Source organism: Melanerpes formicivorus, unplaced genomic scaffold, assembly GCF_026170545.1.
Source record: "Melanerpes formicivorus ecotype bairdi unplaced genomic scaffold, bMelFor1.0.p_v2 SCAF_5, whole genome shotgun sequence".
Classification (NCBI taxonomy): Eukaryota; Metazoa; Chordata; class Aves; order Piciformes; family Picidae; genus Melanerpes; species Melanerpes formicivorus.
In genome coordinates, this window is record NW_027142357.1 from 9,335,827 (window position 1) to 9,359,259 (window position 23,433).

The following is a 23,433-nucleotide window of genomic DNA, read 5'->3' on the forward strand; positions in this document are numbered from 1 at the left end:
GAGGGCCCTCCCAGGCCTGACAAGGTAAGTACGACCTGACTTTGTCAGTAAATCTCTTTAACCAGCAACACAAAGTTTATTGAGCTCTAAGAGTTTAAGCTGGTTATGCACTTGAATAGCACTGTGTACATCAGTGCCCTGACCCAAAATGGAGTCTTTCAGGCCTGATGCTGATACATGCAATGAAGAGTAATATTAAACTGTTCTATCTATTGATGATTCTGGTTGTAAAAAGCGGGATGTGCATGCTGGTGTGCTGAATTCACCTACTGGGGGGCTGCTGCTCAAAGGCAGGCAGAGGTCTCACATAAAGCCAGCAGGCAGAGTTTTTGAAGGAGAAGCTCATTCTGCATTATTATGTGGGAAAATACCACTCTGGAGTTACTGGGGCAGCCACCACTCAGGTGTTAAGGAGGCAGGTCACTGAAAAGGAAGCAGAAAAGCAGAGCTGCCTGGGAGAGGAAGTTTTTCTGAGCAAGGGAGATGCTTGTTGCTTTTACTCTGCTCAGGGAAACAGAATTTTATGAAGCAAACTTCTTCATATCAGAGGATTCAACAAATATACCTGCCTTTTACCATTCCTCTGCTGCAGCAGAGAAAACCTGAACACCAGCCCAAATGAGAAAGAGGCCGGTTGGTACAATGACCTTCTGTGGGGTGCCAAGAATCAGGAACGACCTGGGATGGGAGGACTTACTTGAGGTGTTACATACCTGGAATAAACTAGAGGAACAAACCAAAACCACAGAGAAGTGCTGACTTTTGAAACAATTATATTAGTACTGACATAATCGACAGATACAGATAAGCTTTATGTCATCACTAAAGATGGCCTCCACCAACAGCATATGTGGCTCTCAGTATGTAACACCTAGTTCCTCACAACCCCCCCGTGAGGTAGGCCAAGGCCATGAACCCCATTTCACCAGTGGGGAACCTGTCAGAGCTGAGTGACTTTCTTATGATCACCCAGAAAGTCTGTTGCTGAGCAAGAAGTGAAGTGTGGGCTTTTAGAGATGGCAGCCACAGGGCTGGTTTTTGTCAAACATCCTGCACTGCTAACAGCTCCTCTGCTCCATCAAAGCCATCTCTGCTGTAAGCAAACGGCCATGAGCAGCAGATAATGTCAACTAAGTCCTCATGGGCATTAAAGTGATCATAAAACAAAAACCGGCAGGGGGAAATAAAAGAATCTGTGGAAAGACCCATCTGATTTGTAACCAAATGGCAGTCTTAATTGCCTACCATGTTCCTAGTAACAAAATGAGTGCATGTTAAAAAAAAAAGAGCATTTTAAGAATATAGGACTTCTTATGTCCAACACCCCAGCATCATAGAAAACAGGGCTGAAAGAACCCTGAGGGGTCATCAGATTTTTCTCCCCCAGCTTCTATGATCTTCTCTGTTTGGGTCCCTTCAATAGATGGAGCTTATGGTGCTAACTTGGCTGCTTGTATCAGAGCTGTCCATTGTCACATCAGGACCCGCATCCACACCGTCAGGATCTGCCTGATCTTTAGCAAAGTTGATGAAAACCTAGAAGTTGAAAGGAAAACATTCAGTCTGTGACAGTATAAATAATTTATGATACGAATGAATATGAGAAAGGAATGGTTGCTCAAGTGACTGTTAGGCTGGAGAGTGTGCTCAGGAAGGGATTCACACTGGATTGGAGAATTGCAAATGTTGGGCTTCCATGGGCTAAGGCAAAAAATGGATGCACACTCCTGCTCTGCTGAATCGACCCCTTAGGGCGCGAAGGCAGAGATTCCTCTACAAAACCTAATTGTCCTGCAGCTCATGTTTCAAAAGGAGGAGCAAGGTAATACCCATGTGGTGGCTCAGTTTGATCACAGCTATATTATTACTTTATAAACCGATCTGTCTCTGTGTAATTGACATCTGTGCATGCACAAGTGCATCTCATATAGATAGGTGTATCTATAATCACACATAACAGCCTGCCTTTGAACAGTCTCTAATGAATACATAAAATATTCTTACTAGAACACTACCTGCAATCACATTTGCATACACACAAATCCAAGCTGTCCTCCCACAAAACATCACCTGGGGCTTCCTGCTGTTTGCCTGCCCATTTCTCTCACAACCATTGCCCCTTATTAAAACAGTGTGGAGGACCTCCTTTCCTCCTCCCCCGGTCTCTCTTTAACAATTCATAGGATTACAGGGCTGCAGTTCTTGCTTCTCTCTCTGGGACAAACCTAATGCATCAGATCCTGATGCTTAACAGGATGATTTCTTCTACATAGTCCTTGTGGCATCCTTTCAGCTGGGAACCTTACAACCTACATAGAGTACAGGAAAGAGTGAAATCAAGCAAATTTTCAGGATTGGTGGAAAGCCTAGCACTGGACTTGGGTAAGAATCCTGCCCTTCGTCCATACCCATGAGACTGCTGAAATCAGCAGTGACAGGGAAGAACAGATCCTTCATGCTACAGGCAGCTTTCTGTCTGCATTTCTGAGTGCCAGCAGAGGTACCTGGAGGCAGTACTGCTGATAAAGTGTCCCCAGGAGGAATATAGATGGAAATCCCTTTCAAAACGTAGTCTATTGTGTGCAGCCGTCCATTATGTGCAACCATCAGTCTGCTCCCCTGTTAACAGTTTTAAATGGATGGCCACACATCTTTAATTCCTTACCTCCTCTAATGTTGTTTGACTCACTGAGAAGTGCCTGATATTGAAGGCTGCTTTGCTGGCTTCCAGGAGATCAAATATGTTTGCTACCCCTCCTGCAGAGACTGGAATGTGATACTCCACCATGTTGAAATGCCGATCCTGCAGGAACAGGAATGACGAGCTCAAGTTAAGAGTTGCTGCCAACAGACCTGACAGCTGAGAACAAAAGCAAAGAGGGGCTGAGCCACAGGAGAAAGAAAGGGCACAGGGTGTGTTTTCTCCTTCTGGCTCCCAAAGGTGAAGAATATTATTATCTGCTATTGACTGGTGTCTCCCCATTGGGAGTTCTTGCAGGGTTTGTGACTGGGAGATGGTAACTAAGCCCCAGAACTGAAAGCTTGAGGGTAGTCAGAATAGAATAGAATAGAATAGAATAGAATAGAATAGAATAGAATAGAATAGAATAGAATAGAATAGAATAGAATAGAATAGAATAGATTGGAAGAGACCTTCAAGACCATCGTGTCCAACCTATCATCCAACACCACCCAACCAACTAAACCATGGCACCAAGCACCCTATCAAGTCTCCTCCTGAACACCTCCAGTGATGGTGACTCCACCACCTCCTCGGGCAGCCCCTTCCAATGGACAATCACTCTCTCTGTGTAAAACTTCCTCCTACCCTCCAGCCTAAACCTCCCCTGGTGCAGCCTGAGACTGTGTCCTCTTGTTCTGGTACTGGTTGCCTTGGAGAAGAGACCAAGATCCGCCTGTCTATAATCCCCCTTCAGGTAGTTGTAGAGAGCAATAAGGTCACCCCTGAGTCTCCTCCTCTCCAGGCTAAGCAGCCCCAGCTCCCCCAGTCTCTCCTCATAGGGCTTGTGCTCCAAGCCCCTCACCAACTTTGTTGCCCTTCTCTGGACTCGTTCCAGCAAGTCAGCATCCTTCCTAAACTGAGGGGCCCAGAACTGGATGACATCTTCCAGCTCCATGTCTCCCACTCTGATCAAAGCAGAGATTGGGTTATGGACAACAAATGGGATTTGTGACTCAGTTACTCTGGTTTTACATTCATCTCATTACCCACTGAATATGAAGTGTGTCTCCATGCAGTCCAGGCTTCCATGGGACCATTCCCAGAGGCAGAGGGTCACCCATCATCTGTGTTATAGGACTACAGCGGCTGTATGGATGAAGTTATTTAAGCCACCATGGAACTTGGGGGCTCCAGCCCTTGGGTAATGTTGTTGATTGCACTGACAAGTGTATGTGTTTGAATTCCTTACACCCTAAGAGCACAGATCTATATGCATATCATATTACAAGATGTCTACCTTACAAGATCCTCTTGGTTAATTTGAAGGGATTGAGAGGGCATCTCCTGAAAGTATTTGTCCTGCTTACCTTCAGGCATGTATTTGGAAAGTGTGATTTCATGAACTCTGTCAGTGCCTCAGTGCAAACTGTGTTGCTATTTAAGTGCATCTTCACAGAGAATCCTCTTCCAAACCTAGGGGAAAAAGAAAATCACAATTAGAAAAGAGAAACAGATAAAGAAAATCCTTTGAGAGCACTGCACAGACTCTTTGGGGAAATCTAATCCAGGCAGAGTGCAGCTTGAATGGGGTCAGGGATTTTAACTTGGAGTGAAACTTAATAAGAAGCCGAGCTATTGTGATAACTAATAAAATCGAAGCTCAACCCTAACGTGCATTTCGCATTTTCAGCAGTGAACAGATTGCTTTAGGGAGCACACCTCTGGGAAACAAAAAAAGAAAAAAGCTGTGAGAGAGTAGAAAATGCATTAGTTAAGACAGAATTTCAATGGCATAGTAAGAAACAAATCAGAAAATGACATTTTCTGATGGCCTGGTAACACAGGTCTCATTTTCTGAGCCCTCAAAGCTAACTCTATCTGCCATCCCACAGAAGGGAAATAGGTGCATTTTACTGACCTGCTCTTGATGTGCTGCAAAGAGCCAATGCACTGAAAACTCCCATTCACCATAATAGCCAGCCTGGTACAGAGGGCTTCACATTCTTCCATGCTGAAAAACCAACCAAGAAACTCTACTAAGTCACTGAGAGGCACAGAGGAATAGTTATTTTAGTAACTGGAGAACATCACTGCTCTTCCCTGAACTGCTGTGGGTCTCTCTGAGCAACCACAGGCAGCCACAACAAACCCCCAAACCTGTCATAGCTCGGTGCCCTGAAATTCTGCAAAGACCAAAGAGTGTGAAGAAGGGGTCTCCCCATACCCGTAGCAGACCCTGAAACTGAAGACAGAGTCAAACCAGCCATACCTGTGGGATGTGAGTATCACTGAGCACTTGTTCTGCACCTCCTCACTGATGATTTTCCAGAGGTGGCGTTTAGCATTCGGATCCATTCCAGAGCTTGGTTCATCCTATCGGGAAAGACGGGACTGAATGTAAATTTGCACTCAAAATGTGACCTTCTTTATACTTGCGCTCTTTTTCAGGTTCATCATTTAGAGCTATGTTTGCTGGTAAGGACCCACAGGAGGCTCACACAGGTACAGATAAGGGAGAAGGATTATCATCATTTGCATTATGGATTTGACTGAGACATTGAATATCTCCCTCTCTGGAGGTATTCAAGGCCTGCCTGGATGTGTTCCTATGTGATCTGGTATAGGTGATCCTGCTCTGCAGGGGGGGTGGACTAGATGATCTTATGAGGTCCCTTCCAGCCCCTAACATTCTGCGATCCTACTCTCCCTCCAAGAACAAGCGAGTCTACTTGTCTACAACCTCCATCCTTAATACCCTTTGGAGCTGGGCAGCTCCTCTGGTGCCTGGTGGGAATGCCTCCATTAGGCTCTAGAGGAACTGACTGGCTGGGATAACACCACCCTATATTAGCTCTACTGTGCATTTTATACCATGTTTGTTTAAATCTCCACAAACACCACAGGCATAATCTCAGAGAAGAAGCTATCAAGTGGCACTTGGTTCCTATGTGTGCCTGTGTTTTGCCTCCTCTTGCTGACAAAGAATGTGCTGCATTTCTGCTTTTAGAAAGACAGTAAGACAGAGATGAAAGATGGTCTACCCTCTCTCACCTTATGCATTACTGATAAAATTGTTAGCCAGCTTCTGATTGACAAATTGTTGCTGAGGACAGGGCCTTATGTAAGGTAGCAATAAACCAGCTTGGATTCAGGCAATATGGAGGAATTTTCCCCCCCTTCTTATTTTTATCAATTTTTACTTTATTTTTAATCTCACAGCAGCAGCTAGGGCATTGGTATGTGAGGTCAAAAGTAAAGGCAGGAGTGCTGGTCTAAATATAATCTGGGGCAAGGGACATATATGTTCACTAGCTATCAAATTTAATATTGGGAAACCTGCTCAGGGAGCACTGCACACATTCAAAACACAGCAGGTGGAAAAACCCCACAAAAAGGTGTGTTTTAGCAATGGCACACTCCTGGAAGACGTGGGAAGTTCAAAGACAAAAGGGGAAGCCAAACATAGAAAAACAGTTTTATGTTCTAATCCTGAGGGAATTTGCTCCTTTGCTCTCCTACAGATTTGGGAGCCTTGGATGTTGCTTTTCCTACAAGACTGTGCAGGTTAGTCAGTACAAGAAAAAGCAGGAAAAGAGCTGGGAATTGGCAAATATAAGCTTCTATTTTTGACCCTTCAAAGATGCTAACAGAGAAAGTGGCAGACTTGTCACTGTCTTAGGCCCTCAAGGAAAAACTGTGTGGTTGCTGGAATCTAAACCTTCCTCTGATGCATGTATTGTCAGGCTACGTAGGGGCACTTGGGGAGTATCCTGTGAGCTGCACCCAAGGAGGTATTGCTAGACTGCCAACACACCCCGGCCAGCCCAAAGATCTGCTCATCTTTGGCCTAAAGAAGGCTCCTGTTTCTCACCAGCAGCAGAATTGATGGATTCCCAATGAGAGCCAGAGCAGTTGACAATTTTCTGTTGGTGCCATAACTGCACATAGAAGTGACTCTGTCCTTGTAGGCCATCAGATTCAACCGGTGGAGAAGCTGGAGTACAACCTATGGGAGCACAAGTACTGTTTGCACAACAGTGTCCAGACATAAATGACCACACACATATCAATTTACTGAAAGACTAATTAAATCAATGTTTTAAGTCAAGCCCCCGTGTTACTCACTCCTTTGATATCTCTCTCTGGAATACCATGGAGCCTAGCATAGTAATACATGTGCTCTTCCACTGTCAGCAAGTCATCCAAGGCATCTTCTTGAGGACAGTAGCCAAAGAGTGACCAGTGTGTCTCATTAATGTCATTCAAGGATCTGTGAAAGGAAGTTGTCAAGTAATTTTCAACATGCTGAGTGGCCAATGCACTCTGGAATCAGACAGGAGAGAGAAAAACCCTTTCTCTGTCTTTCTATCCTCTTCTTGAGCACTGGAACAGAGAGGCTGTGGAGTCTCCTTCTCTGGAGACTTTCCAAACCCGCCTAGATGGGTTCCTGTGTGACCTGCTCTAGGTGATCCTCCCTTGGCAGTGGGATTGGTCCCTTTCAACCCCTGCCATTCTATGATTCTATGATTCTCCAAACCCTGAAGGAAAATGCTATGGATTTGCAGACTTCAGCTTCTAGGCCCTCAGTTCTGCAAAGGAAGAATTGTATTTGCAATGTCTGTTAGCTGCAATGTCCAGTACATCACTTTCCAATTACCACCACCACTTCAGATGGCACAGCTGCCACCAAACCTACTCCTGTTAATAAGCACTTCAAGATGAGTCCTACTGGTCTCTAGGTACTAACTCAGAAGTGGGATCACACTCAGCTGAGAATCTGAGTCTGACTGCATTTTCAATGGAATGAAGTAGCAGAAACACCACTGAGAACAGCAGAGGTACAACAGCAAAATGCAGTCCCCTAGGGAAGTGACCATGTCATCTTCAAGGGATGAAATTCTCCTACCATACTTATTTTTGCTCCATTTTGAATGTTTTGGTTTGTTTCAGACCTTTTATTTCTTTTTCCTTTGCCATCCAGCCTGAAAAACTGCTCCCAAGCTAATTTATTCACACGCCTGCCCCAGAAATCACATCCTCCGTACCCAGAATGATCCTGGATCCGCAGCCTTCCGTTGGATGCTCCAATATCACCTGTCAGCATCTTAAAGATGGTCGTTTTTCCAGCTCCGTTCACACCAAGCAAGCCAAAGCACTGGGTTGTGAGAAAGAAAAGTAGAAATGTAACCTTGCTGTATTTATAATGCAGAAATATTGCTCTGAGATGAGTGCTCAGTGCATCTTGTCTCTTCTTCTCTCTGGACCCTTGAGCAAGATGAATTGCAAGTGAGGCAGAGGTATGCAGAGCATACGAACGTTAAAATGGGGTTTGTTTATGGTGCAATATACTGCAGCTGATATTAGGACCATTTGTTTAATATGGTGAAGAATCAAGGATATGTCTCTAATAGAGTCATTCCTTTTACTGCAAGGTGCATTTCTGCAGTGAGCTCATCTGACAGGCCAAGTCCTGATCATCTCATTTGCATGAAGCCCCCCACTGAGAGGAGCAGAGCTCTTCATAGGAATGAGGTGAGCGAGGTTTGGGCTGTCATTGGGAAAACCTTAATGCAACATGAGATTTTTGTCAAATAATCTCACTAATGCACTGCATTAATAAGATTAAGAACTGGCTCCCTGTAGTGCAGTTCAGTACACTAAAAATCTCTGGTTTATTGCTGAGGTTGGAGATATCCAGTTGTGTGCTGCATAAGCAATCACCATTGTTACTGTTAGTTTGGTATTGTTAGCACAGAGCAGGTGATCTGAAAATCCTCCTGTGCTTGGCCCACTGCAGATGCGCAGCATCAATCCAAGGCTCTTCTCCACCTCAAAGTCTATGCAGGGACAGTATCTGTGCACAGTCTGTGGTGCACAGACAGGGAATGGCACGCTAAACCCCACCACCATCAGGGGGACTTTTGCCAGAAGCTAGAAACCTCAGTGCCAGTTCCAGCTTGGAAAAAATCCTCTGCCAGAAAATGTTAGCGCTACAGTCTCTATGTGAGGCTGCTGTCTTCCTACCCAGCACCTTATGCCCTTTCATTTCAGTGGGATCCAGGCAATTAAAACAAAATCAGGTACCCAGGAATAATTCCAAGCTTCTCCTCAAGTGTGGTGCACAGCCTGAGGTAGAACCTGGTCTCCACTTTTATCTGGATCTCACAGGTTCTCTGTGTGCTCCTGTGTTTTCTCTCTACATGAGTCAGTGATTCTGCAGGTAACTGCACTGTCATGAGCAAAGTGTGTTTTTTCCTTTAGAGTTAGTTTTAAGTCCTGATTCATGAAACTGTGTGTTCAGCCAAAATTATTTGTCTTTCCCTGATGGGAAAGTACAAGCAGATAAGCCCAACTCACTGTCTCCAATGCAGTGCAGGTGAGTAAGTGCAACTTGATAAACTCTTCTGCTTTCCTTTACCCTATGGTCATCCACAGTGAGCCCCCAAGACTGTGCTGTGCTAGGTGCTTGCAGACATTTTGCTCCATCACTGTCCCATCCACTTTTCCTCTTCCTAGGGCCTTTAAACTGACACTTCATGTTCTAAATTCACCAGGAACCTTTCATCACTGCTGTAACCCAAAGAATCAATAAATACAATGAAGGAAGGGAAGAAGAGGTCAGAGCAGAACAAACCATTGCAGTCATACTTGGACAGCAGGAAGGACTGGGAAATAAGATGACAATGGGACTGTGGATCTGTCCAGTTTCCCTCCCCAGGGCAGAAGGTGCCCACAACCTTTTCCGTTCACTTACTTCTCCAGCAGGAATCCCCAGGCTGATGTTTTTCACAGCCACGATGCGTTTGTGAGGAAGGTGGTAGATCTTTGTCAGATTCTGGAGCTGCACCACATCAAAGTCAGCTTTGCCAGACTCTACTCTAACCCTCTCTGCCTGGACATCCCCATCCTCTTCAGCCGCAGGGGGAAGAAGTGATGTTTTGCCATGTACTCTGTTAAACAGGTACCTGTGGGGAGGGCAGAGAGGGCAGTTATACTTTCTGGCAAGCAGACAGCAGTGGGATAGATACTAAGAAGTCTTCCTGTGAGATCTCAGGGCATGTAAAAAATACTCAGCAATACAGGTAGTTTCTATTTTCTCCTGATATTTGCTGCATTTAGGGAATTTAAAAAATCTTCATTCTCTTCCTCCCTAATTTTCTTCTCTTTCTCAGTAAATATTCTAAGCTGCAGCAAATCCTGCCTTCTGGGCAGACTCATAAATTAGGTGAGAGGACTGATGTTGCTCCTCCTGGTGTGCATCCAAGCCAGTGGAAATGGAGAGAATCAAAAAGAGGTGGTTGTCAATGGACTGACTGCTCTTACCAACCAGCTGAACATCAGCCCACCAAACCCGGAGCCATGAACAAGGGCATAGCCTCAGCCAGCAGACTACCAAAGGACTCCAGGAATCCATACCAATAACCTGTATATTAGTTAACACTCTACTGGTAGGTAATAGGTCTGCTGCCAGAGAAAACTTACTCCATGTTAGCAAAGTGTCTTGGAAATTAGTGGGCTTCATAATTGACAGTGATGCAGTGAGAGCCCAGAATTAAACCCCTGAGTGCTGGCTTGGTCTGTTTTCATTGTGAGACTCCAGATGTTACTTACTCTAGTAAGTTGTTCCAGACCCTCTGAATCATCCTGTCGTGAACTGTAAGACGAATGGCAAAAAACACGGTGCCCTGGATGAACATGGCAAATAGTTTGGATGTGGTCTTGTCCAGCTCAAAGGTTTTGTCAGGGTAGTCCACTCCATAGGCTTTCAGGAAGCCCAGCAGTGCCTGATCCTGTGACAGTTCAATCAAGCCATAGCCAAAGCAAAATTGTGGGAACAGAAGGAACGCGTGCCTTAAGTTTTCAGCAAGATCGCGCAAGCCCTGGAACAACAAAACAAAACAACCACCAAAAGCAGCACAGTCAGTCACTGGTTTTATTCATGGAATAAATTTGTAGGTTTTGCTGTGGGACTGAAGTGTAACAATTACATTGGGATTTGCTTGTGTCTCAGAGCAGAGATAAATTGAGAGCAAAGAACTCTGGTGACAGCTCGTTTCAGAGGCGCAAGGTCAGAAAAGTCAACAGGCTGTGCTGAGGTCGTGATCACCCATAGTAAACAGCAACCACTTCCCAATGTACTCCCTCACTGCTGCTCCAACCGCCTCATCCTGTGAATGCAGCAGCCTGAAGTCCACCTGTGAGCCAGAGCTAATCCTGCCACTGAGCTGCACTGTGCCTCCCAAGACTACAGAGCTCTGTACCAGCTCACTGTGGAGCACAGCCCATTTCCCTGGAATAGAATAGAGTTTAGAATAGAACAGCATTAACCAGGTTGGAAAAGACCTTTGAGATCATCGAGCCCAACCTATCATCCAACACTATCAAATCAACTGAACCATGGAATAGAATAGAATAGAATAGAATAGAATAGAATAGAATAGACCAGACCAGGTTGGAAGAGACCTTCAAGATCATCGCGTCCAACCCATCAACCAATCCTAATTTATGAGGTTTGTTACGATCTGAGAGGTTTCTCTCCTGGTGCTGCAGAGAGCATCATTGAATGAGTGTGGTAATAGAATAGAATAGAATAGAATAGAATAGAATAGAATAGAATAGAATAGAATAGAATAGAATAGAATAGAATAGAATAGAATAGAATAGAATAGACCAGACCAGACCAGGTTGGAAGAGACCTTCAAGATCATCGCGTCCAACCTATCATCCAACACCACCTAATCAACTAACCCATGCAACCAAGCACCCTGTCAAGTCTCCTCCTGAACACCTCCAGGGATGGCAATTCCACCACCTCCCCAGGCAGTCCATTCCAATGGGCAATCACTCTCTCTGTGTAAAACTTCCTCCTACCCTCCAGCCTAAACCTCCCCTGGTGCAGCCTGAGACTGTGTCCTCTTGTTCTGGTGCTGGCTGCCTGGGAGAAGAGACCAACCTCTGCCTGTCTACAACCCCCTTCAGGTAGTTGTAGAGAGCAATAAGGTCACCCCTGAGTCTCCTCTTCTCCAGGCTAAGCAGCCCCAGCTCCCTCAGCCTTTCCTCATAGGGCTTGTGTTCCAAACCCCTCACCAACTTTGTTGCCCTTCTCTGGACTCGTTCCAGCAAGTCAACATCCTTCCTAAACTCAGGGGCCCAGAACTGGACACAGTACTCGAGGTGTGGCCTAACCAGTGCAGTGTACAGGGGCAGAATGACCTCCCTGCTCCTGCTGGCCACACTGTTCTTGATGCAGACCAGGATGCCATTGGCCCTCCTGGCCACCTGGGCACACTGCTGGCTCATGTTCAGCCTACCATCAACCAGTACCCCCAGGTCCCTCTCTGCCTGGCTGCTCTCCAGCCACTCTGACCCCAGCCTGTAGCACTGCATGAGGTTGTTGTGGCCGATGTGCAGAACCCGGCACTTGGATGTGTTAAATCTCATGCCGTTGGACTCTGCCCATCTGTCCAGCCTGTCAAGGTCCCTCTGCAAAGCCTCTCTACCCTCTAGCAGATCAACTCCTGCCCCCAGCTTGGTGTTGTCAGCAAATATACTGATGATGGACTCAATGCCCTCATCCAGATCATCAATAAAGATGTTAAAGAGCATGGGGCCCAGCACTGGTCCCTGGGGCACACCACTAGTGACTGGCTGCCAGCTGGATGTGGCACCATTCACCACCACTCTCTGGGCTCGGCCCTCCAGCCAGTTCCTAACCCATCACAGTGTGCTCCCATCCAAGCCATGGGCTGACAGCTTGGCCAGCAGTTTGCTATGGGGGACAGTGTCAAAGGCCTTGCTGAAGTCCAGGTAGACTACATCCACAGGCTTCCCACATCCACCAGGCGGGTCACCTGATCATAGAAGGAGATCAGGTTGGTCAGGCAGGACTTGCCCTTCCTAAATCCATGCTGGCTGGGCCTGATCCCTTGGCCATCCTCTAAGTGCTGTGTGATTGCACTCAGGATGACCTGTTCCATGATCTTGCCTGGCACTGAGGTCAGGCTAACAGGCCTATAATTCCCTGGCTCATCCAACCGGCCCTTCTTGTGTTGGCCAGCTTCCAATCTTCTGGGACCTCTCCAGTGAGCCAGGACTGTTGAAAAATGATGGAGAGTGGCTTAGCTAGCTCATCTGCCAGCTCTCTCAGCACCTTAGGATGCATCCCATCCAGTCCCATGGATTTGTGGGGATCCACGTGGCTGAGGAGATCTCTAACTATCCCCTCCCCCTGGAACAGAGGGAAACTATGCTGCTCCCTGGCTCCTTCTGCCAGCTCTGCAGGCCAGCTGTCTGGAAGACATTCTGTCCTGCTAGTAAAAATTGAGGCAAAGAAGGTGTTAAGTATCTGTGCCTTTTCCTCATCCCTTATCACAACGTTCCCCTCCGCGTCCACCAAGGAGTGGAGGTTGTCCTTGCCCTTCCTCTTGCTATTAATGTATTTATAGAAGGGCTTTTTGTTGTCCTTCACAGCAGAGGCCAGTTTAAGCTCCAAATGTGCTTTTGCCTCCCTAATTTTTTTCCTACATGATCTAGCAACATCCTTAAACATTCCGTGGGTTGCCTCACCTTTCTTCCAAAGATGATACACATGATAAATGGTACAAAGTGCTTTATCCAGTCTCTTCCTAAACACCTCCAGGGATGGTGACTCTACCACCTCCCTGGGCAGCACATTCCACTGGCCAATCACTCTTTCTAGGAAGAACTTCTTCCTAACATCCAGCCTAAACCTCCCCTGGTGCAGCTTGAGACTGTGTCCTCTTGTTCTGGTGCTGGTTACCTGGGAGAAGAGGCCCAGCCCCACAGGGCTACAACCTCCCTTCAGGTAGTTGTAGAGAGCAATAAGGTCTCCCCTGAGCCTCCTCCTCTCCAGGCTAAGCAACCCCAGCTCCTTCAGCCTCTCCTCATAGGGCTTGTGCTCCAAACCCCTCCCTAGCTTTGTTGCCCTTTTCTGGACACATTCCAGCAACTCAACATCTTTCCTAAACTCAGGGGCCCAGAACTGGGCACAGTACTCAAGGTGTAGCCTAACCAGTGCTGAGTCCAGATGCAGAATGACCTCCCTGCTCCTGCTGGCCACACTGTTCCTGATACAGGCCAGGATGTCATTGGCTTTCTTGGCCACCTGTGCACACTGCTGGCTCATGTTCAGCCTACTAGCAACCAGTACCCCCAGGTCCCTTTCTGCCTGGCCGCTCTCCAACCACTCTGACCCCAGCCTGTAGCACTGCATGGGGTTGTTGTGGCCCATGTGTAGAACCTGGCACTTAGATGTGTTAAATATGCTGTTGGACTCTGTCCAGCCTGTCAAGGTCCCTCTGCAGAGCCTCTCTACCCTCTAGCAGATCAACACCTGCCCCCAGCTTTGTGTCATCTGCAAACTTACTGATGATGGACTCAATCCCCTCATCCAGATCGTCAATAAAGATATTGAACAGGATGGGGCCCAGCACTGATCCCTGGGGGACACCACTAGTGACTGGCTGCCAGCTGGATGTGGCACTATTCACCACCACTCTCTGGGCTCAGCCCACCAGCCAGTTCCTAACCCAGCACAGAGTGCTGCGGTCCAAGCCACGGGCTGACAGCTTGGTCTGGAGTTTGCTGTGGGGGACGGTATCCCATTTGTTCTCCTTGGACAAATGTCCCCATGAACACAAGATTTGGCTTTAGCGGACATAGAAGGGGTTTTCCAGTTAATTCATGGCAAAGCACCCCAGTGCATAGGCTCACACTTAAGAGCTCTAGTACATTTCTAGCAGAAGAAAGGATTAGCACACACAGCAAAGTAGAGAGGCAGTAAATTAGCATGGAAAGAAACTGACTCCCAGCCACTGGAGCACAGAGAGACAATCATATCTGCACATCCCTAAAACCCAGAGGGTTGCTAACAAGCACTGTCCAGCTAACGAGAAAATTCCAGCTCAGCTATTGTTATACAAAGCAATTGCCCTTCATAAACCAAGAAAACTAAGGTGTACATTTTACCCCAGTGATTCCCAAGAATATCTAAGTTTAAGAGAAGGTTTTATTTTAGGGAATCATCTCTGTCCCTGAGTCATTTTTATCTTTGCAGGGAGAAGATGACTCCATTTAGTATCTAGATGACAGACAGGTGATGCTGGGCTTAATGCAGCACGTGTCAGACTCAGGGCAATGACATCTAGTTGTCACTGTCCACAGTTTGTGCTGCAAAAACCTAGCAATAGCTCAAAGTCCCTATCAACTTTTAATGAACATCTACATACACCACCTGCCTTTCTCTGCATGGACAGTTTTCTTCCCTCTCTTTTTGCATTCTCTATTCTGTCACCACCATTTCCTTCTTTGCTTGGAATGCAGATTTACAGGCAAGCAAGATTCATATTTGACTCATGCCCTTTCTATAGGGAACTCCATTAAGTCCCTGCCTGGTCTCCTGTAGCCAGCTGCTACGGATCTGATCAAAGCCACCAAGCTCAACAAGAAGCCTCCGGTTGTTTCACTGAGAGTTTAGTATTAGCAGGGCTCCTACCTGGTCCGTGGCCTTTTCCTGGGAGAGCAGAAATACAACTGAGTGAGTGATGATGGTATTGATGCCAAAGAACAAGTTGACACAGACATAGACGATGAAGGCCATTCCTGTTTCTTTGAAAACTCCAGCCAGCAGGTACATCCAGGAAAACGTCGCGTATCTAGGAAATGCCAACAGCGCAGAGAATATACTGCAGTAGCTCAAAGTGCGATTGAGAACAAACAACTAAAGACCTCAGACAATGTATCAGTTCTGCTCTGGATGTGACTAGAATGCCATATTGCAGGTGCTTGAAGGAGGAAAAATGGCTTTGAATCTGTGAGAATGTGGATAAAAAGTCTGAGATACATACTGTGAACACAGAGCCTCAGCTGTAAGCAGACAGCCTAGGCCTGGAGTGTTCAAAGCCTGGGAGACAGTTTTGCTAAGTTTTCCTGAAATGTGCTGCTGGTTGGTTTGGGTTTTTGTTTGTTTGGGGTTGTTTTTTTTTTTTTTTGTTCCTCTCTGGTTTTGAAATGCTTCTGTTATCTTGAACTTTGCAGTAGTTCAGTAAGCATCTGATTACAGCTTGGGCTGTCACTGTGACCTTGAATATTTCATACCCTCACGTAGAGTTTGCTTTGAATAAAACAGGCGTGACAGTAGTTTAGCTCACTGCTCCTGGAAGGAGCAAGTAGTCACCACTGGTAAAGTGCAGGTTGGAGAAAAAAAGCCTATATATTCCTCCTTGGCTCTCAAATTGCAGCAGCCTGCAATAGACAGTTCCTCACTCTGTGCAAACATATTTAAATAAGTAAGTTCCACACTCACCCAAAGAGTAACAGCAGAAGAAATACTGCCAGTAAGTTACTGTCATTGCAGAAAGCTGGTATCTGGAAGGATGAAATCACTCCTATTGAGAGGCCGATGGGGACCATAAAAAGTACCTGAGAAGATATATTAAAAATATGTTATTAGGATGATAATTCTTAAACATTTTTATAGAACTATGCAGGAGCAACCATGCCAGGTCTGAATCTGGTCCCACAAGTGTGGCTTGGGTTTTCTAAGGGAAACCAAATATAGGTGGTGTCTCAGCACTCCTGAGGCTTTCGCGAGTCTGGCAAATGAATGCTGCAAAGCTACTTTGAATAGGCTAAGCCTCAGTAGTCCACACTGTGGGCAGAAAGTGCCTTAAAGAAAGGTTGTGAATGAAAAATACCCCTTTAGGGTTTATGTTAGCCTTGCAGTCAGACCACTTCATTGTGGCCTGTAAATCTAGTCTTTACAATATTGAGTCAAGCCAGGGACCTACCAAATGTGTGCCTTGAGAAGTTCCTCTCTTCCCCAGCTTTGGGATTTAACAGAATTTACTGGCAGGGATTCACTGAGAAATATCAAGTTGCCAAGAGCACCGGATTAGTTTCAGCCCACTGAATAATGATTGTGGCAAGGACTCTGGAGATTTTTCCACAGGCTGATTTACAAATATGCAGCACTGGAGAGAAGGGGCCTGGATGAGGGAAGCAGACACAGGCCTGCCCAAACTTCACCCCTGTACTGCAACTTGGAGCTGCTCTGCCAAGCCAGATTGCAGCCATGCTGTCTTCAGACCCCTTTCAAGCCCCTCCTGTAAGGCAGGAGGTACTTGTGCTGTTGCCTAATCACGCCAGCCCCTATAAGCAGTCAGTTTAGACTTGTTGGAGGCAAGAACGGTCTTGTTAGGGCTGCTTCCTTAGTGTGCATTGGTGTTACCAAAACACCTAGAAGTTTGGGCTGTGCCCTACAGAAAGTCAAGTGTTGCATTCCCAAGGGATCTCACTACATTGAAGGGACATGGCCACCCAAGTGCCCTTGAAGATTTCCTGTTTTCATGCACAGATGATATCAGTGGAATTTTAGGCACTAGCAGAACTGCATCAGTAGAAAATTGTCAGATATGTAGAGGTGATGGCCATTGCAGTATAACTGGCAGTGCCAAAACTTGTGAGCAGAGATAGTCTGCACTTACAGATCTCTAACTGTGCAAGGCTTTGACATGGTGCACTGAGGGTAATTCATAAAACACAAAGTACTTTAGTCTACAGACACTGCATACTTATCCCCTTAACACGGCAATGCTTTCCAGCAGTGCTCTTAACCCTCTTTACCATGAGGAAACAGCTTTGGGGAGAAAAGGGCACACCTATGCAAAGTAATGCAGCACAGTGCTGGGGAGCTCAACTATGGCAACAAGGTGGTAAATCTATACACTGAAGTGCAGCACTGTAGAAAAGAACTTGCTCAGGTCCTGGAAGGCATAGTAGCTGCATTAGTAGCTGTCCTTGGCTTAAAAACGTTTATAATATATAATCTTAAAGAGAGCATTCAACAGAGCAATGGATTTTTGCCCAGCGGGGGAGAGTCAGCTGTGGGATGTGGGCTAATGTCACACCCTGTCCTCCCAGGGATTCCAAAATGGCTGTAGCCTCAAGCCCTAAAGCCTTACCCCAGATGCACAAAGCCTGCACGACAACTAATCAAGCCCTACGAGCTAGCAGAAAAGCAGCTTGCTGCTTGCATGTTAAAATTGAAATCAAGCCCTGGCCTGCTCTGCGTTGCTCTCATATAGATGTGCTGAGTGTTTTGCATACACTCGAGAGAGAAGGAATGCCTTCGCTTAGCAAAATCCAGTGTTGCGGTTCACATTTAATAGTCTTCAGTGCCTTGGAGAACAATTACTGCATAACACTCTTGGTAGTAATAATATTAAGAAGTCTAGGCAACTAGCTTTAAACAAAGAACTACTTTTTCCTTGCTGCTTAACATGACTCTGGGTGCATTTAGGAATGTGAATTATTTACCAGATCATAAACGAAGTTAGTCACCCAATAGCTTGTCATCCCAATGCCTGAAATATGCTGCAGTTGTTTGGCTTTGGTTTGATGTTCTTTTACCACGTAGAGCACAAAGCTTGCCGTTGTGATAGAGTAGCCAACCAAAACAGACATTGAAACTATGATGTCAAGTAAGCTGTTGAGCCTGCGGGTAAAATGGAGAAGAATTTACATGGTGAGTCAAAGCAGCATATTTCCTTCATCACAAGGTAGTGTTTAGAGATCTGAAGCAAAGAGCTCCCAACTCTGTGCCTAATCTTTTGCTGATGATAATTAAGCCTAGCAAGAAGGACTCATGGGGTCGGAGTGGCTGGGGAGCTCCGAAACAGAGAGGGACCTGGGGGTGCTGATCTACAGCCACCTGAATATGAGCCAACAGTGTGCCCAGGTGGGCCAATGGTATCCTGGCCTGCATTAGGAATAGTGTGGCCAGCAGGAGCAGGGAGGTCATTGTGCCCCTGTACTCTGCTTTGGTTAGGCCGCACCTTGAGTACTGTGTCCAGTTCTGGGCCCCTCAGTTTAAGAAGGACATTGAAACACTTGAGCGTGTCCAGAGAAGGGCAACAAGGCTGGTGAGAGGCCTTGAACACAAGCCCTATGAGGAGAGGCTGAGGGAGCTGGGATTGTTTAGCCTGGAGAAGAGGAGGCTCAGGGGTGACCTCATTGCCCTCTACAACTACCTGAAAGGTGGTTGTGGCCAGGAAGGGGTTGGTCTCTTCTCCCAGGCAACCAGCACCAGAACAAGGGGACACAGTCTCAGGCTGCGCCAGGGGAGGTTTAGACTCGAGGTGAGGAGGAAGTTCTTCACCGAGCGAGTCATTCATCATTGGAACGGGTTGCCCAGGGAGGTGGTTGAGTCATCGACCCTGGAGGCGTTCAAGGGGAGATTGGACGTGGCACTTGGTGCCATGGTCTAGTCATGGGGTCTGTGTTGATAGGTTGGACTCGATGATCCTCGAGGTCCTTTCCAACCTAAGTGATACTGTGATACTGGATTGTAATATTCTTCCATAGCACAGAAAGTCCAAAGGGAAAGTTACATTATCATTACTGTTGTGGCAAAGCACAACAAACATGGGATGCTATAACTGTGACCTCCATATCTATATGGGATTCTGCAAAGAAAATCTAACAGCACTCTGCAGCTCCATGGCATGAAGGGTGCTGTTCAAGTATAGGGGGAATGAAGACAAGGAAGAGAGAAGTTTCATGATGTACAGAATATTTAGAAATTTAGACCATTTTATGTTTTTGAAGAAGCTGGTTTGCATCTCTGAACAATTCAAGCATCAACCAAATGAATCTTCTTACATTACTTGTTCTTGACTCTGTCCTCCAGGATATGGGTGAGCTGATAAGAAAATACCTATAAAAACAAAAAGGAAAGAAATTGAAAATGTTGCTAACTTCCTTCACCAGTTCCTGAGACCGACGGTCTCAGAAAACTGCGAGTAGAGAACATAAGCAGATCAAAGCTGGGTTTTTTCTCTGTCATCTTGGTATGATCTTAGGCAGAGTTTTGAGCATCCTCGGTTTTTTTTTACCATGACTTCACTTTGATGCACAGAAGATCTGAAATTCAAGCCCTAGCTCTTGCTTCTACATCTGTCTGGCTGGTAATGTCATTCACTTTGGTGAGAGCACTCCCACACCTAAAATAAGGCACATAGTTGTGGATCCCTGTGTTTTAGCTTAGGTTGCTCAACCCTGACACATTCAAAACTGATGAATATGCTTCATTTCAAAACAGCTGTTTGATGATCTCGCTTCATTTCATTTGTTCTCTTATCATCAGAAACAAAGCATTCCCTATTGTCTCTCCCCACAACTGCTGTCTTCTTATGATACAGGTCTTTCTCAATATGGGCATCTCTTGAGATGCTAGCATAAATCCAAGTAAGCTACCCACTTTTGTTGCTGGTTTGGCAATGAGTTAATTGTGAACTATTCTGGTTTATGCAGCTAGGAAAAATGAAAATATCATTTTGTCCAAAGCAACTAGCAAAAAAACCCCACAAACTAGTTACTGCATTCGTAAGCCCAGTGTGATGTTTTCCAAAAAGACCTCTTAAAGATGGGTTTGAATCAAGCACAAGCTGCAAGACAGATATTTTCTGCTCACATGCAGATATCTTCATAAGATTTTGTTTAAGTACTTCTTTATCAAGGAGAATATCTATCTCAAAATATGCCAGCATTGTTCATCACAGTACATTTGTTTTGTTCAGAGGTAATTTGTGCCTATGAAAAGAGAGTTTGCTAACCAAGAGAAGAACTGAAAGGGCTGTGGTGAGCTAGATCTAACCTCCAGTGAACATCTCTGCCTTGGTACCAACAAGGCAACAGCCCAGTCTCTAAGAATCCAGCACATGAGAAAGGGTTTAGACTAAGATGTTTATATACCTCAAAATAAGGCTATCAACCTGTATTTAGGTACCTAAGTAAATACTTCAGTTTTCAAGGAGTGCTGGATGATCTCTGTCTGCTATTAAACCCAGAGAGATTTGCTAGAACATGCTACCTCTGAAATGTAAGCTCCTTACAGCCAGGTGCCTGGCTTTCTGCGGTTAGATGAGGAAGAACTATTTTGGGCTATTTTCCCTAAGAAAGAGCACTTTGACATAGAGACCAGAAAGCAGGAGACTGTGGATTGAGCTGACCAAATACCATACTGAGCAAATAAATGTGAGAGGGAAAATTTCACAGGAGATTCATCTCAGAGGGGAAAGAAACCAACAACCTTCAGTCTTGTCATCAGTGAGAGAAAGAGAATTAAAATCATGGGCTGCTGATAAAGCCACACAAACAGCCAGGAAATGTCTCCCTTCTCTAAAAGAGAGAGAGAGAAAGAAAGATACTGTCTGTCTAATCTGTTAATACTTCACTATAAAGCCATTTTCCTTTACTAAAGCTTAGGCTAGAAGTCAAAATTTCCATTTCAATGCTTTCCTTTTTTTGTTGGTGGGGATTGAGAGAAGAGAAAGCACAATATACATAAGTCAAAAGCTATTATGACTTGCTTAGTGACAAGGTAAAATGCTTTTTATGTGGTGGTTTGGGGTGGTTTTTTTTTAAAATATATGCAGTCTAAGTCAAACCTCTGAAGTGGGACTGGCACCCTCTTTCAAACTGCTGAAATGACAACAGTTTTATCTGGCCATTTCAGTGGTTCTTAAACTGTCATTTATTTGTCACAACAACAAATAGATTTAGCTGCCAGGAACATACCACGCAGAACGTCTGTTCAATTGTATTTCAGACTGGGTTTACACTACCCCAGGGGAGCTATCCTTATCCATTCATTTTATTTCCCCCATTCTATAGCTTGGGAAACAGAGAATTATCTGTCTGGTCATTTACTACTTAAACATTTCTTTCCCGAAACACATAAGCAGCAGGGCAGATGGAATAAAAACTGCTGCTCTTCATTCCCACTGAAAATTGTTATTTTGCCGGTATAAAACTTGCCCTGTGAAAACTTTCTGATGGTTCACACAAGCTTCCTGCCTTTTCTCTTGCTGCAGCACGTGTTGGGAATACAGAGACACGGCAAGAAGCTCCGCTGCTTAATAATTCAGCTGCTGTGGGATGTTCCTGCCGCTGGAGGCGCCTGGCTCAGGTCTCCTCGCTCCACACCCAAGCAGGGGATGCAGCTTTGTGACGTGCTCCTGCGGCACACACCGAAGAGCCTGAACATTCTGACTCGGAGGGCCATGCTGCACATCTCAAAGGCAGGAGCCAGTGGGTATTTTAGGACTGCAGCGGGGACAAGGCACTGGTTTTGCTTGTTGTGAGCTGAGCTTGTGGTGAGGGGAGTGTCGGTGCATTGGTAGGTGGAGGTGAGAGGAGACTTCTGTTTTGACTCACAATCAGCTTTCTGCTGTTTCTTTAATTCATGGCATGACACTCAAAAACTTCAGACCAGATGCCTTTCCATTATAGCTCAATTCAGACACATCAGTGAGAAATAGTCTTATAAGCAAAGAGATACTGTCACCTGGACCAGCAGGCCTCTGAGGTGAGGGGGGCTAGGCATGAGCAGGACATGGCCAGAAGGGCACTATTTGTCAAAGAAAATTAATCAGCTGGGCATTTCTGCACACAATTGCTACTCTTGTCAGACCCCATAAATCTTTGTATAAGATGTCTCAAAATGGCATCAACAGAAATCTTTCTCTTCTCCCTGCACCTCTTCCATCTCTACCAACAGGCATACACGTGCAGACACATTTGTGCCCAGGCTGCACCCTTAATGTAGGCTAAACTGTAGATGGCAAAGTAAAGTGCCGTGGTTTATCAGGAGGAATTTGGATTGCTGCATTACATTACTGAGGAGAAGCTGCAAGAACTGATAACCCCAAATGGGTGCTAACACTCCTTGGAAACTGGGTATGTGGTGTGTCAGAGGACAAAGATAGCTGAAAATTAAGTTCCTCACTTAATGTCACTCTCTCTCTTCCTCATTCAAACACAAACATACACATACTCACACATCCTGAGTTGCTCTCAGCAGAAGGGTGACATATTAAAATTTAATAATCTAACCCACCCCCAGAGCTGACCTAAAGTAGCCTCCTTTCTATGCATAACTAATGGGCAACTTTCAAGAAGCAGCTATTTTAGTGCCTTGATGAGAGGCAAGAAATCAAATAGCAACCACTGGCATGTTTGGGGTGAAGGAAGTATTGTACCTGGGAGCTAGGGTCCTCTCTGTCTTGGTCCCCTGAATCTTTGACTAAGACAAATGAAATATGTGCTTTATTCATGTTTTTCTATTCTGTTTTCCAAGTAATTACATAACTGGGAATAAAGAAACGGCCTCATCGAAGTCAAGGTAAGTGTTGCCATCAATTTCAACAGAACCAAGCAAGATGTTCCCTCAAAGGGGAGAAATTACCTGCTCATGTAAAGGGACACTTACCATATCTAGAAGTCTCATTTTTTGGCAAGTTAGCTCGAAGAATGAAGTTGTTCAGGCTGTTGAGATAGGCTGGAAGGCTGTGATAACCTTCAGGATTATACCACACCTGCACACAATTGAGAAATTGAAACAATTCGAGAGAGAAATGGTTGCTGATAACACTCTGGTTTGTTCTGCTTGCACAAATGAATCATTCCATGGTTGTTATCTGAAGCCATGAGGTCTACAAGTTAAAGTCCAATGATTAAACCACATGAAGTACTGAATGAGTATAAAAACACATTTCAGTGTCAGCAGAGGCAGTCTCATCAGTTTCATTTGCCTTGTGGGAGTGAAGAAAGCAGCACTAACTAGATATGTGACATAAAGTGTGCAGAAACTTGGTTTCTTCTCAATAATAAGCTGCTCTGAACTAATGAACACCAGCAGTGGTGACTTCACAAAGAACACTAAGCAGTCA

The 23,433-nt window shown here is 45.5% G+C and overlaps 1 protein-coding gene across 1 annotated transcript in view; it reads right to left on the reverse strand.

The window, feature by feature from the left end:
• Positions 1-756: 756 nt before the first annotated feature.
• Positions 757-23,433, reverse strand: part of ABCA12 (ATP binding cassette subfamily A member 12) — a 96,300-nt gene continuing 73,623 nt past the window's right edge. The window contains exons 40-54 of the mRNA XM_068138007.1: positions 22,974-23,079; positions 19,364-19,418; positions 18,020-18,197; positions 16,008-16,123; positions 15,198-15,357; positions 10,295-10,563; positions 9,438-9,648; positions 7,729-7,838; positions 6,809-6,953; positions 6,555-6,689; positions 4,953-5,056; positions 4,602-4,694; positions 4,051-4,156; positions 2,666-2,803; positions 757-1,536 (exon numbers count right to left, since the gene is read on the reverse strand). Of these exons, the coding sequence (XP_067994108.1) occupies positions 1,417-1,536; positions 2,666-2,803; positions 4,051-4,156; positions 4,602-4,694; positions 4,953-5,056; positions 6,555-6,689; positions 6,809-6,953; positions 7,729-7,838; positions 9,438-9,648; positions 10,295-10,563; positions 15,198-15,357; positions 16,008-16,123; positions 18,020-18,197; positions 19,364-19,418; positions 22,974-23,079 (2,046 nt within the window). The 3' untranslated portion in view covers positions 757-1,416. The remainder of the gene's footprint in view (positions 1,537-2,665; positions 2,804-4,050; positions 4,157-4,601; positions 4,695-4,952; positions 5,057-6,554; positions 6,690-6,808; positions 6,954-7,728; positions 7,839-9,437; positions 9,649-10,294; positions 10,564-15,197; positions 15,358-16,007; positions 16,124-18,019; positions 18,198-19,363; positions 19,419-22,973; positions 23,080-23,433) is intronic.